The 14,463-nt window shown below is 43.0% G+C and overlaps 2 protein-coding genes across 2 annotated transcripts; both read left to right on the forward strand.

The window, feature by feature from the left end:
* The first annotated feature begins 68 nt into the window (after window positions 1–68).
* LOC125770454 (succinyl-CoA:3-ketoacid-coenzyme A transferase, mitochondrial) lies at window positions 69–10,479 on the forward strand. Its single transcript, XM_049440117.1, has 4 exons — window positions 69–353; window positions 754–949; window positions 8,622–9,595; window positions 9,672–10,479. Exons 1-4 carry the CDS (start codon window positions 270–272, stop codon window positions 9,987–9,989), a joined length of 1,572 nt encoding a protein of 523 aa, XP_049296074.1. The 5' UTR covers window positions 69–269; the 3' UTR covers window positions 9,990–10,479.
* Window positions 10,480–13,178: 2,699 nt separating this feature from the next.
* On the forward strand, window positions 13,179–14,089 carry LOC125770527 (cuticle protein CP14.6-like). Its single transcript, XM_049440234.1, has 2 exons — window positions 13,179–13,295; window positions 13,380–14,089. The coding sequence occupies exons 1-2, from the start codon at window positions 13,281–13,283 to the stop codon at window positions 13,815–13,817; spliced, it is 453 nt and encodes a 150-aa protein (XP_049296191.1). The 5' UTR covers window positions 13,179–13,280; the 3' UTR covers window positions 13,818–14,089.
* The last annotated feature ends 374 nt before the right edge of the window (window positions 14,090–14,463 follow it).

The following is a 14,463-nucleotide window of genomic DNA, read 5'->3' on the forward strand; positions in this document are numbered from 1 at the left end:
TGATTTTGAAACTCTGCAATGTGCCCGTATAAACGCTACGACACTTTAGTTGATGATGTTATGACAAGCCACGAAACCAAAACAAATCGTTCTGTTCTCCGTATGTTTCTTCTTCGGCGGACAAATAGATCCATTGCTAAACGTGCTTCGTGTCGTGCGCTAGTAAAACTCGTTGCTACAGCTGGTGCCGCGACGCGTCTTCCCTTCGGTCGTACAGTGCCAAAAAGTGATCTACTTCCGTGACAGTGGTAATCAACAAAACATACAGCATGGCACTGTCCCTATGCAGAACGCAAATGCTTGGAGCAACATACCGGCTCAACAGTAGAATATTGAAGTTGGAAATATCCAAGGTAAGCTTCAACATTGTTGCAATATTGTTTATCCGATGGTCCGAATTCAAATTGGTTTGACCTTGAGCTTGAATCAGCGTAAGAGCAACGCATTGCGGAAGGCTGGAAACGCGACGCATAATTCAGCGGTACGCAGTAGAACGGCTCGTGTGGACGGTTCACTCTAGCGCTTATTACGTCACAGTGGAATAAATAGAATCTGTACCACACACAAATGCAAAAATGATACAAATTAACAACCACCATTGAGAGAAGGGCGTAAAAAAACGGTAGCAGCCCGAAACAGGAACGATCAGCCAAACGCCGACCCGGTGAACCGGTTAGCCGAAGCGAACCACATCGCCGCTGCCGCTCATTTGCATACCGATGTTTTGAATTCGTTTTGTTTTTCTCCTTTAAGGTATTGGCCTGCCGCTATTCGACGCAGAAGAAACGTTCCAAAGTTTATACTAGTGCCGACGAAGCGATTGCGGACATTCCCGATGGAGCGAAACTGCTCGTCGGTGGCTTTGGACTGTGTGGCATTCCGGAGAACCTGATTGCGGCGCTGGTACAACAACGCAAAAAAGATCTTACGGTGGTTTCCAACAATGCCGGTAAGCGAACCGCATTTAGTGGATCTGATTGTTTGATTTGTTCTACTTGGCACTTGGTGTAGTATGCGTTAAAAATGATCCGCAGCATGTGAAGATGGAAGCATAATTTGTTTTTCCACCGTCTCACAAACACTAGCTAACAGTTGCTGACGGATCGGCATGCGTGTGCCATGCCTTTCGGTTTCATTTCCAAGGTTATCGTAATCGCAAGACGCAAGATGTTTCGTGTGTGGTGGCGCGATTAGGAAACACACCTCCTACATGACACCGCAGAGCAGCGAATGTGCGCCTCTGATGTTGTATTGGTTTCCGTCTCTGTACCATCGGTCTCGCTTCCCATTGTACGATGCCGGTTGTTGCTAATTCTGGATGTTTTGAGCGTGTTTTGACGGCACGGCATCAGCAATGTTGCTTGGCAACATCACACATGCACGTTATTGCCGTTCGGCGCGGGATTGTTAGATGAATCTCGTTGATCGGTATTGGATTGAAACAAAAATAGAAGCATGTCACTTAAACAATGACGATCCTTCATTCTATGTTCGTACGCTTACATTCAAATGCAAAATGGTTGAATTTGTTAAACATACATTGTCATAAAACGTTCTCGTACACACTGTTTGCTCTTCCGCAGGTGTATTCGTACGCAAGGGAGACCAAAACCCACGACACGATGAACACTTTATCTGTCGTAGATAAACGTTATCATATGTTTGTCCGCTGTTATTATTTATGTACGCAAAACTATCTAATTACTTCCCGGTTTATTAAAGCTGCATTGTATTTTTTTTTATTCATTATGATGTTCTGTCTGAGATAAAAAGAAAACGATGAGTTGCAGTAGTGATATACCTGGCAAAAAATTCGTAAAAATCATATTTATTTTAAATTAGCGAAACTATCTCAATGCTAATCTTGGTAATCATTCAAAGGATTTTTTAGCATTTATAAAGCAGTCCGGAAGCAGAAAATTCTATGGCATAAGTCCCACTGCATCGGACGCTTTCATAAGATGTAACGAAAGAAAAAAATGTTCACAACATCAATCTTCAGCTCACAATGAGTTAATTTAAACAAATAATTCAAAATAACCTTTGTGAAACCTTCCATCTAAGGACAATCAATTGTGTGTCACTTAACCTATTTGTATGTGGAGGCATTTAATGTCTCTCCTCTCCAACGTTCGCCTCTTTTTTCTACCTATATTCGAACATACCAAATCCCTCCACATTACTAAAATATTAATATTTATATCTCACCTACGATGCATCAAATTTTGGTAAGGCTTAATTCCCATCCCACCGATCATGCTGGGAAGAAACGTTCCATCGGTTTTGCTCATCACCCCGAAGTTACCCGATTGTTTCGTTCATTTTTCCTTCTGCTCGGTGCAACACGCGGGACATATTTAAAGTGTAGCTGTGACCTTAAGCTTCGCGAAAGTGTCGCCCGGATGGTGAATTTGCCACTTTGACCGATCGAGCACATGCATCCCTCCAAAATGGAAATGTAAATGTCAAATGCGCCCTGTTTTGTTGCGGCGCCGAATGATATGTGAGTCGAACAGCTTTGGCCAACGGTATCCTCCTGCTGAGTTTTGCGGGGAAGGCGCATCGTCATCCCATCGTTGGCCATTGACCAGGACAAGTGACGTAATGATAGCTAAAAGTGTCTGCAGAAGTGTCATCCTCAAGCGAAGTTGCGAAACAAATTAGGAATTGGGGTGTGTGTGTGCCTAGAAAAAAAGGTCGATGTCTTTTCTCCCGAAACGGAACAATCAGCCATTCCGGGGGTGCATCCAAGAATAGTTAAATAGGAATTAGAAGCAAAAAAAGCTCCCCAAAAACCCAAACAATGTGGCGTGATGTCACCGACTGCTGCAATCGGGTGTTATGCCGTCTCAAGATAAGTGGCACAAATCCAGAAAGAAACTGGTTCGTAGTTCCACCATGTCGATTCTGTGCGAAACAGTGGGGATCGCTTATCACTAAATATTGTTCCGCACGTAACGCGAGTAAATGCGTTGGAGATGTTGGAGACGCTCAACGTTTTGAACAATCAGGTGATTTTTAGGCCTCAGCTTTTGATAACGTAAGGACTATAGCGAACCAAATTTAATAATAAAATTAATGTGGAAACTAGAGATAAGAATAACAACTCTTTTTTGGGAGTCAACTCAGAGTGAATGAGTCGCTATTAGGAGTCAGCTCATTTAACGACTCATTTCGGAGTCATAAAAAACCCAGCATAAACGTATAAGTTAAGGTTCGGTCATTTTACTCACTCATGAGTGTAAGCATGTAGCTGGGTAAGTTGAATTGCAAAAAGAGTAAACACGTGAGTTGAAATGAAAATGTGCGAGTGAGTTGAAACGAAACGTTTGATACACATGACTTGAAACGGAATACATGTGTACAGTACTCAAACTAGCCAAATGAATATACACTTCTATCAATATATGAGAATATACTTCTCACCCTACCTAACTATCAAACCTGTATAAGCGAACAAGCGGGCTAGTCTGATCAGGAAGGACATGAAACGCTGTCCGTCCCTGCTTAGGAGATTGGCAAATTTATTGATTTTTTTAAATTTTTTATTATTTTTTACTCTTTTTTTTATTTAAAACATTATTTGAGTGAAAAGAAACTTATTTGAACCAATTGGCATTAAAATAAAACAATTTATTTTTTTTGCAAAATTTCTCAAAAAAATGGTAAGGGGTAAGCCTTATGAAATTTTCGAGTTGAAAATTTTTTAAATTTTTTTTTCTGATTTTTTATTCCTTTTTTAATTTAAAGCATTATTTGAGTGAAAAGAAACTTATTGCAACAAATTCGCATTCAAATATATCACATTTATAAATTTTGCTACATTGCTCAAAAATAAGGACAATTTTCAATTTTATCAAACACGGTATGGAACTAAGTTCCTCGAATAACTTCCGACACAGACATCTGAGGGCATGGCCGTCCAAGAAGAAAATGTAGCCATTGGTGCCATCTATCGACCATAGGTTAAAGATTGGCGATCCGTTGGATATCGACCGAGTTATAGGCAAAACTTGGTGCAAAAATGAGGAAAATTTTACATTTTCTCAAACACGGTATGGAACTTGGTTCCTCGAATAACTTCCGACACAGACATCTGAGGGCATGGCCGTCCAAGAAGAAAATGTAGCCATTGATGCCATCTATCGACCACAAGTTAAAGATTGGCGATCCGTTGGATATCGACCGAGTTATAGGCAAAACTTGGTGCAAAAATGAGGAAAATTTTACATTTTCTCAAACACGGTATGGAACTTGGTTCCTCGAATAACTTCCGACACAGACATCTGAGGGCATGGCCGTCCAAGAAGAAAATGTAGTCATTGATGCCATCTATCGACCACAAGTTAAAGATTGGCGATCCGTTGGATATCGACCGAGTTATAGGCAAAACTTGGTGCAAAAATTAGCCTAGGAGATTGGCAAATTTATAGAATTTTTTAATTTTTTTTCTGATGTTTTTTTCCTGTTTTAATTTAAAGCATGGTTTGATTGAAAAGAAACTGATTTCAACCAATTCGCATTAAAATAAATCTATTTATAAAATTTTGCTAAATTACTCAAAAAAACCAAGGCTATATTCAATATTGTAAGACATGCATATTGAAATCTACAAGCGCCAATCATTTCGGGGCCCCTTTAGCCTCGGGCCCCCCGTGGTCGCTTCGTTTGCGTAGTGGATGATCCGCCTCTGAGTAGGATAATAAATACCGGGATGACCGTTTCATGTCCTTCAGACTAGTCCGATTGTTCGCTTATGCAGGTTTGATAGTTAGGCAGAGCGAGCCGTATATTCATTTGGCTAGTAGGGTATTGTACACATGTATTCCGTTTCAAGTCATGTGTATCAAACGTTTCGTTTCAACTCATTTTTGTTTTAACTCACGTATTTACTCTTTTTGCAACTCGACTCACCACGGCAACATGCTTACACTCATTAGCGAGAAAGTGAAAAAGAGTCGATAAAACTCCTCGTGATGAGTGAACGAAACTCGTTGACTACAACGTTTCAACTCACTATCTCACTCTTACTCACTTTGCACATCTCTAGCGGAAACCCCTTTGGAAACCCATTGTAGTTACAGGGAAACACACATGATAAGCTGCGGAGAGCCCACTTTTGGAAATCGCGCAAGCGAATATGAAAGTAGGGAAGGTTGATACGGAAACACCCAATATGTTAGCAAATCGCCCAATATAGATTGGAAATCGCGTGCAATTGATATAAAATGTCAGATTGGCGAGGCGGATTGAATGCTGGGTATATACCTGTCGGTTCGAGAGTTGAAAAATCTAAACAAACATTTTAAAAATATTTTTTTTAATTATATTACGTAGTTTGTGGTACGGTGGCGGTGGCCGGCGTACCTTTCCGAGATCGTTCTTTAAGCGTGCGCATGCTGACATTAAATCCAACTTCGCGCGCCACGCCATAAAATTGTGTGGCGTACATTTTCCGATCCTCGATGGTCGTCGGTGCGTTACGCCGCTCCGGTATTAGCTTCACCATCTTCAAGGGGTAGTTGAAGCCTTTTATTTCCCTCGCTATGGTGGTAGTGGAAACTCGCACACCGTGTTCCTGCAACAATTTTTGTGCGAGTGATTTTAGCGTCACCGTACAATCGTCGTTGATCCAGCATTGAATATAGCTTATGGCTTACTGCGATAATATTTTCTGCCCGTTGCCACCACGTTTCTTGGCTTCGACCTGAAATGGTGTTTGGCATTTTTTGACAATACCGTAAACTGTCGTTAGTTTTATATTCAGCATTTGGCTAATGGAAGCATGAGTTGCTCCATTTTCATACGCCGTTACCACGCGCTCTCTATCTTCGTTGCTCGTAGTCTTTCGACGTCGAAGTGCTTGCACTGCCCCGTTTGCACTTTGAGTTAGTTCAGAGCTTTGGCTAGAGCTCATGTTTGCTTATATAAATGAAAAATTGCCGATTTGAGTTAGAGTTAGTTTGCTTCAATCCTTTGCTCGATTGTAACTTACTTTACTCTTACACGGTACGTTCTTGAAGCAAAAATTCACCGGCAAAGAAATTACTCCTTTCGTACCCAAGCGCCTGCAAGACATGAAAAGGCATGGGAGTTTTAAACTTTTACACTATTTTAAATGAACTATTGAACTATTTTAAACGTATACATACCTTCAGGGGCATGATTGTATACACCAAAAACTAACGTACCCCAACCGACAAAAAACGCTTAAAACGCTTAGCAACCGATCGTTTCGACGTCGATGGGAAGTACTTTTTCGACGAATATTGTGCGTTTATAGTGTCGAGTTCAAAACTTGATGAAATGAGAAAAAAATCTATTCATCCCATCCCCACCCCTTATGCTCACTCTCATGCTCCTCACTCTGCTTTCTCATTCTCCTTCACCTACGCCTGTTATGTTATTTTTAACTCTAACTAAAACTTTTTCTATATACTCCTATCTTGTGTTTCATATTGGATTTGATCAAAGGCCCCACATGTCGGTTCTAATGCATTTATTAATTTGAATACGCTGCTTCATAGACAGGGGTGACGAAAATGAGCAGTTTGTATATTCCAAAGCAAGAGCACCGCACAACACAAGAAGAAGCACGCCTGCTGCAACATTATTTCAAAAGATGAATGAACGTTGTATTCAACGCAGGAATTTGAAACAAATTTCGGGTTCGATGAATATAACGGAACCTGAATCTCGAAGTGGCAAACATTGTGCAACGATTGTGTTTTTAGTTGCCAATGTTAGATATGTATTAAATAATGAATCATTGTATACACTTTTGTTACACGGTAAACAATGTAAAAACATATTTATTTTTCGTTCCTTCTTTTTTTTCAATACATCCGTATCTGTTGAACTAATCGAAAAAATAAATACTGTTTCGTGTCGTACTGACGGTTTGTTGTATTTCGTTTTCTGTGAACGCAAACACCAGCTTTTTTGATACGCAAGCACGTTCTACCATCGTTGATGAAAGTTATCCTTGACTTGTTTCGAGTTTGCGAATATATTTCAAGAAGGTATCCCATTTCGTCCACCAGATTAGTCATTTCTGGAAGAATACCTTTTTGATCTTGCAGAATATTCCATCTTTTGAATGCAGTGCACTGCCGACGCATCGGAATGATTTTTGCACACTTTTGGCTATTTCGCTCTTATTTTGTCCACTATCTGGCTCACTGCTGTTTCAGGAATTGCTGATAAAACGCAACTACTACAAAAATCACTTGAAAAAACTAAATAAATGTAATAGTTTCTGTACCATTTCTGTGGGTACCGAACAAACGAAGGCTAAAGTCTGAAACACGACCCCCCCCACTCACGGTCACTCATCTGCGTGTCAATTTTTCATACAGGGTGGTTCGGAGACTATGCAATGTGGCCTGAATTTGATTTTTTTTTACAATTACTATTAAATTGTAAGGAGGTTTTCGCATAGTGAAAAGTGATTTATTCATCGAGGAACCAAGTTCCATACGCTGTTTGTGAAACCGTAAAATTTTCCTCATTTTTGGCCCAACTTTGCCCCATAGCTCCGCCGGTATCCAAGATATGGCCACACTTTCTTCTGGCCATGGCTAGATGGCACTTGTGGCTACATTTCGTCCATGCACCACTAATCGCTACCATGTCTGTGGCCGGAGCTATTCGCGAAAGCTCCAACGGATCGCCAATCTTTGACCCGTGGTCGATAGATGGCACCAATTGCTACATTTTCTTCTTCGACGACCATGCCCTCAGGTGTCTGTGTCTCGAAACATAATTAAAAAACACGCAACCGATTTCGAACCACCCTGCACGAGTAAAAGCCACTCAAATGAGTGCCCGTGAGTGGGGGGGGTCGTGTTTCAGACTTTAGCCCAAACGAACGCATTCTACCATCAACACTACAGTTGCGTTAGCGCATCAAACAGCCTACATAGATGAAACGCTTGAAATGTGTATGTGTGTGTGAGCCGTAGAGCAAATGACATTTCAACTCGTCGTATACCGCTTGCTCTGTCGCTTGGGACGTTATGCTATTTTGTAAATATCCACAAAGCACACAAAATTTGCCAAAGATTAATCCGTAAAACTGTAGACGCTTCGCTTGTAGACCAATATGAAATATTTTCTGTATCCTAACGAATTTTACCCTTCTCGTCAGAACAGTTTTGAACACGGGTGTATATAGACACTGGTTTAAATCTCCAATTTGAATTTTAGCATGTTTTTGAAATACAGTTTACAGTTATAGTTCACAATTTCAGTTGGAGTGAGATAATATTACAATAATCTTATTAAACAATAATTTTGATACGATTTTCGAATGCACAAACTACTTAATTTAATTAAAAATTAATTTAAAAATATTTGTTTACATTTTTCAACTCTCGAACCGACAAGTATATACCCAGCATTCAATCCGCCTCGCCAATCTGACATTTTATATCAATTGCACGCGATTTCCAATCTATATTGGGCGATTTGCTAACATATTGGGTGTTTCCGTATCAACCTTCCCTACTTTCATATTCGCTTGCGCGATTTCCAAAAGTGGGCTCTCCGCAGCTTATCATGTGTGTTTCCCTGTAAGTATAAATGCCGTTTTTAAATTTTCCACTTACTCTCTTTTGCAGGCGTTGACAATTTCGGGCTTGGGCTGCTGCTGAAAGAGAAGCTAATTAAGCGCATGATCGCATCGTACGTCGGTGAAAATGCTGAATTCGAGCGTCAGTATCTGTCCGGTGAGCTGGAGCTGGAACTGACGCCACAGGGCACGCTGGCCGAACGTATCCGTGCCGGTGGCGCTGGCATACCGGCTTTCTTCACCCCAACCGCCTTCGGTACGCTCGTACACGAGGGTGGCTCTCCGATCAAGTACGGCCAGGGTGGAACGATCGAGATCGCAAGCGAGCCGCGTCCGGCGCAAATGTTCAATGGCAAACCGTACATCATGGAGGAAGCGATCACCGGTGATTTCGCGCTCGTGAAAGCACAGGTCGCGGACGAAGCGGGAAATTTGATCTTTAACAAGTCGGCGCGCAACTTCAACCCGCCGATGTGCAAAGCGGCCAAGGTGACGATCGTCGAGGTGGAGGAAATCGTACCGGTTGGTTCGCTTGATCCGGACCAGGTACACATGCCGAGCGTCTTTGTGCATCGCATCATCAAGGGCCCATCGTACGAGAAGCGCATCGAACGGTTGCGCGTGCGGGACGCGAAAAAGGTTGGCTCGGTTGTGTCGTCCACGCCTGCGGCAAAGATGCGCGAACGGATCGTGAAACGTGTCGCGCTCGAGTATCGGGACGGTATGCACATCAATCTCGGCATCGGTATACCGGTGCTGTCCTCTAACTATATTCCGGCCGGTATGAATGTGTTGCTACAGTCGGAGAACGGTATCCTCGGGCTGGGACCATTCCCCGAGAAGCATCAGGTCGATCCGGATCTGATTAATGCGGGCAAGGAAACGGTAACGGTACTGCCGGGTGCATCATACTTCTCTTCCGATGACAGCTTTGCTATGATTCGCGGTGGACACATCGACATTACCGTGCTGGGAGCGATGGAGGTGTCACAGTACGGTGATCTTGCCAATTGGATGATTCCCGTAAGTTTGCCCAACTTGTGGCGATAAGCTGCAAACGATTTCATCCTCTTTTTCTACCGCTTTTTTCACCCAACAGGGCAAATTGGTTAAAGGTATGGGAGGTGCCATGGATCTAGTGGCAGCTCCAGGCACAAAGGTGGTAGTAACGATGGAACACAACGCAAAGGATGGTTCGCACAAAATTCTCTCCAACTGCAACCTCCCCGTTACGGGGCGAAACTGCGTCGATATGATCGTCACGGAGAAAGCCGTCTTCAACGTGGATAAGGAACGGGGCTTAACATTGATGGAACTGGCCGAAGATTGCACGGTGGAGGAGGTCATCACCAGCACGGGTTGTGACTTTTCCGTTTCACCTGATCTGAAGAAAATGGCCCAAGTGGATGATGCGTGATAAAGCTTGTTTCGTTGAAAACGAACACAAACACCACGGATTGGCGTTTCATGGAGTGTAAAAAAAACAGCAAAAACTAACAAACCTCCCTAGATCGGCGTTTTATCGCGTTAACAGGGCGATAACAGTCGCGATTGTTGAATTAGATGTATAGAGATAACGAAACAAAAATCTGATTTAAAATCATTACTCATGATCTTTGTCCAGATAACGCATTTAGCATATGGAGGAAGTTACTAAAACGTACACAGGAGCGTGTCCAGTGTCAAGATGTATCTTTGACGACACGACATGCTTTTTTTTTCTACACAAAACTCACCTAACCCTAAGAACAGTTCCGAAAGCATACTTTGTGTCTAAGTGGTGTATGCTTTTGAAAGCTCTCGCATGAGTATAAAGTCGTATCGAAATCTAATTTCCCAACAAAACCCCACTGTCGGAAACGTGTGGCGATAAAAGCTGAAAATAAAACCAACATCGACAAACGGAACGTTTATTTTTGTTCGCTCGTGTTTTTTTGTTGTTGCTCGCTGTGCGTTAGAATGATGACAGTTTTATGCGTATGCTCGTGTGCGTTGTGCAAACGGATTCGAATATTTATTGCGTATTTAGATGCAAATAAAACCAAGCTAAACATTTTGAATATTATTCGCACTTATATGCATTTCTCTAATGCAATCGTTTGATGATGTCAAAATTTGGTAGACTGTTCGCAATACTAAATTTTTTGTTTTTTATCACAAATGTGTGAATGATTTTTAGTGCCGTTTAATGCATATTAAGATATCTTTGATCCAAAAACCGGTTTTAAAGATCCAACTCAGTGAACTGAAGAGTCTAGTTAATTAGAACATAAAATATTCATTTTAACCAAATTAAATTTCACATGTTCGTAGCTTGATTCGGCGTTGAAGTCTTTTGTATTTTCTCCATCATACCAAGCAACTGTGTTTTTTCTTTCTAACCTGTTGCATACGTTCAATCTCCCAAAAAGTGCATAATTTGCCACCTTTTCTCGGCTCGTTTTATCCCCCAAAGATCAAGGGCACTAACTTCAGTGTTAATTGTGGCTCTCAATCAGCGGCTCTTTTACGCTACGATGATGACGGTGGTACATTACACAAAACCTTAACGAGTAGTAGACAAACAAGTCGTAGAGCATCGCTGTCATTTCCTTTCATCTTTCTTTTCATTCGTGCTTATCCATGCTAGTGGTGCTTATCGATTAATCCTACCCAACACGGTGTAACAAATTGTGACCCATCACCATCATCATGATCATCATCATGAGTGTTGCGCGGAACAGCAGCCCACGAACCACTCTGTCGACCTGCAACGAGTATGATTGGTTTTTGGGTGTTTTTTTTCTCCTTCGGCTTGTTAGGGTTTATCAATCGCTTAGCCTTGTCAAGGCTGAACGGTTCGCCCGCAACGGTCGATGCGCGATTGCCGGCTTCCGAAATAAAACGGGTTTTTTTTCGTCTGTCCACATTGATACAAAAAGGTGACTAAAAATATAATAATAATCACGACCTTAACACGCAACAGCGCGATGCTCTTAGGCAGCGGCGGGTCTAATGGTAGGCTAAGGGAGCTTCGAAGAACGTGTGAGAATAATGCAATTTGCAATCAATGCGTGTACTAAGCTTGCTATTGAGATGCATTTTTGTGCAAAGCATTTTACCAAATAATATTGTCATAATGCCAAAAATGTGAGAACGGATTTGGTCGAGAGACGCGTAGAGTTGTTGAGGAATTATTTTTTTTTCGAGGCTTTTTCTCTCATTCGTCTCTCTAGGAGGAGCGAAGCGTGTACGAAAGAATTTCAAGAATTTCAAGAAAATTATGTAAGTTCCCTGTTGGGGTTCAAATGTCGAAATTTCTTCAAGACTCAGAGACAAGATAACAGCGATAATAGCCAATAAACTACGAAACACAACAACGCATCATCGTGTAGTAAATATCAATGACAAATTTTGTTGTGTTACAAATTTTGTAGAGAAAAATGAATTGGACCGATATTAGTGGAAGCTCACGGAGTCAGACCTAGCGAGCTAGCTCTTCTAGCACTCGTCTAAGCTAGGACATTTAGGCTAGGCAAACTATAGTTCCCATTCGTTAACTTTGACCGACTCGTCACACGTAGCACAAGACACAGATCTTGACATTAAATTATATTTTTTTGTTGCCAATTACCATGACACCAAATCAATCGAGCGTATGATTAACCTGCACATGATATGATATGGAATATCAATCGAGCTGATTTTGTTCGATTATCTCTTAATGGTTGTATCAACAAAAAATTGCACATTACCTTGAAAATATCAACCAGGACCGGTTAACACATCGTATCGGATGAGAGCTCGACTGCGTACGACAGCACCAAATCTCAACTCTCCTTCTGTCAGGGGTCAAAACACATCAAATAGGTGTCTGGTCGCACCTTTCTTTGGTGCACATCTTCATCCAGCCAACACTGATCGATGCCATCATCCGCGTAGCAATTATCTTAGACCAGAGAGAAAAGAAAAAAAGATTAAGCTTGACCTGTCTAAACGGTGCCGAATCTTCTTTGGGTTTTGCTTCATAAATCACAACGCCCGCCCGGTATACGGCGGCATCCGTAACGAAGCCAAAAAATGCAATACCGACCACCAAGGCGGTGCACAACAGACCGGCGTCCACTCGACACAGCCACACGAGCGGTGGCGATTTTGCTGTGGTCCTCCCGCCAACAAAAAGCGAACGCCGTCGATGCGTCTGAACCGATCGTATGAAAATGTTAACGACTTTTAAGCATATGCACACACACACACACCCGGTTCAGCCAGCAAACCGCCAGGACTTGAGTGACCGAACTTACCCAATAGCGGGTACGGCGCCCGGCAACTTCGGGTTCGGGTGCGTTTTTGATTCGGCGCTCGAATAAAGATGCGCTGGGCGTTTGATTATCTGCATACGAAACACTCGTTACGAGCGGCAAACACTACTAGCCTTCTTTCACCGATTATAGGTGTCTTTTCACTCTGTCTCTATACATCTCTCACTCATATCTCCTTGCCGGCAGGTCGAAATGTCGTGGACCAGGCCGAGAGGCTGTGAAGAATGTTGAACCGTTTTCGGGAAGGGAATGTTCGGATGGCCGAAAAGGAGACAGATTTTCACCGGCGTACTATAAAAGCTCGTAGCTGGCATCCGGAATGATAACAGTAACCGCTTGCAACAGCAACCAAGAGCATCTCGCGCTTTTCAGCCCACATCGTCGAGCCAACGCAACAAGCCTTGAACATGTACAAACAGTCGGTAAGTGTCGTGAAGTTACCAACGTGACACCGTTTGGAAAAAAAAAGTTTAACACGATTCACATCGGAATGGTTCCTTTCACAGATTGTCGTGCTTTCGTGTGCCCTGGCACTGGCCTTTGCCGCACCACCTTCCTCTCTTAGCAAACGCTCACCGGGCGGTGGTGCCGATGCGGAAGCGACCGTCGTAGCGCAGGATCAGATCATCAACGAGGGTGGCTCGTACGCGTACAACTACGAGACGAGCAATGGCATCAAGGCGCGCCAGACGAGCGATAATGGCGTCACGGCGAACGGCGAGTACTCGTTCGTAGGACCGGACGGTGCTTCCTACTCGGTCGTGTACGTCGCCGATGAGAACGGATTCCAGCCGCAGGGTGCTCACCTACCGACCGAACCGCCAGCACCCGAGCACGTCATCAAGCTACTGGAGGATCTGCGCGCCAACCCGCCATCCGATCCGGAGTTTAGTCTGGCCTCGCTGGAAGCTACCCTCGCACGGCTTCGCGCTACCCAGGGCTAAACGGAAGGAACCACCACACCTTAGGATTCCTAGCACGATCACTAGATGATTTGTACATAGTTTCAATCGACCGCGTTGGACTCCCCCTTGTACATAGGCACAACAAAACACCGGAGACGCAGCGTACCTGTCCATCGTACACCGAACGTACCGGGGTCGTTACTTTCCAAGCAACGCGCCACTGGAACAATGGTTCGTCGATTAGTTAATCGTAGTAGTTTCAATTTAGCTCCAATTCTAGCACTAATAAAGAACGAATAACAGCAAGTGTATCCTGCATAGTATCGTCTTCTTTACTAACTGTCAAACACCTATCACCGTTTGCCGATGCGCGGCCTACTTTTTGCTAAAAGCGATCGACGTCGTTATCGGCGAAGCTCCACGTTATGTAACGCCGTGTAACACTTATTCAAATTGGCCGTTTATCCAGCCCATATCCATGTTCCATGGGAATAACCGTGTGACCTCTGTCGGTTTCTCGATCTTGTCTCGATATGTTATCATCATATGTGTTGGAATGATGTTGCGAAAGCAAATTTATTCACCCGCAACCACGACACGCTGGTGATAAATGGTGTAAGGCGTGTGATTACAGGATCGATGCTTGCGTAAGACATTTTTGGTAGGTTCCCGTTTTTAATGCGCC

The sequence above is a fragment of the Anopheles funestus genome, chromosome 3RL (assembly GCF_943734845.2).
Source record: "Anopheles funestus chromosome 3RL, idAnoFuneDA-416_04, whole genome shotgun sequence".
Classification (NCBI taxonomy): Eukaryota; Metazoa; Arthropoda; class Insecta; order Diptera; family Culicidae; genus Anopheles; species Anopheles funestus.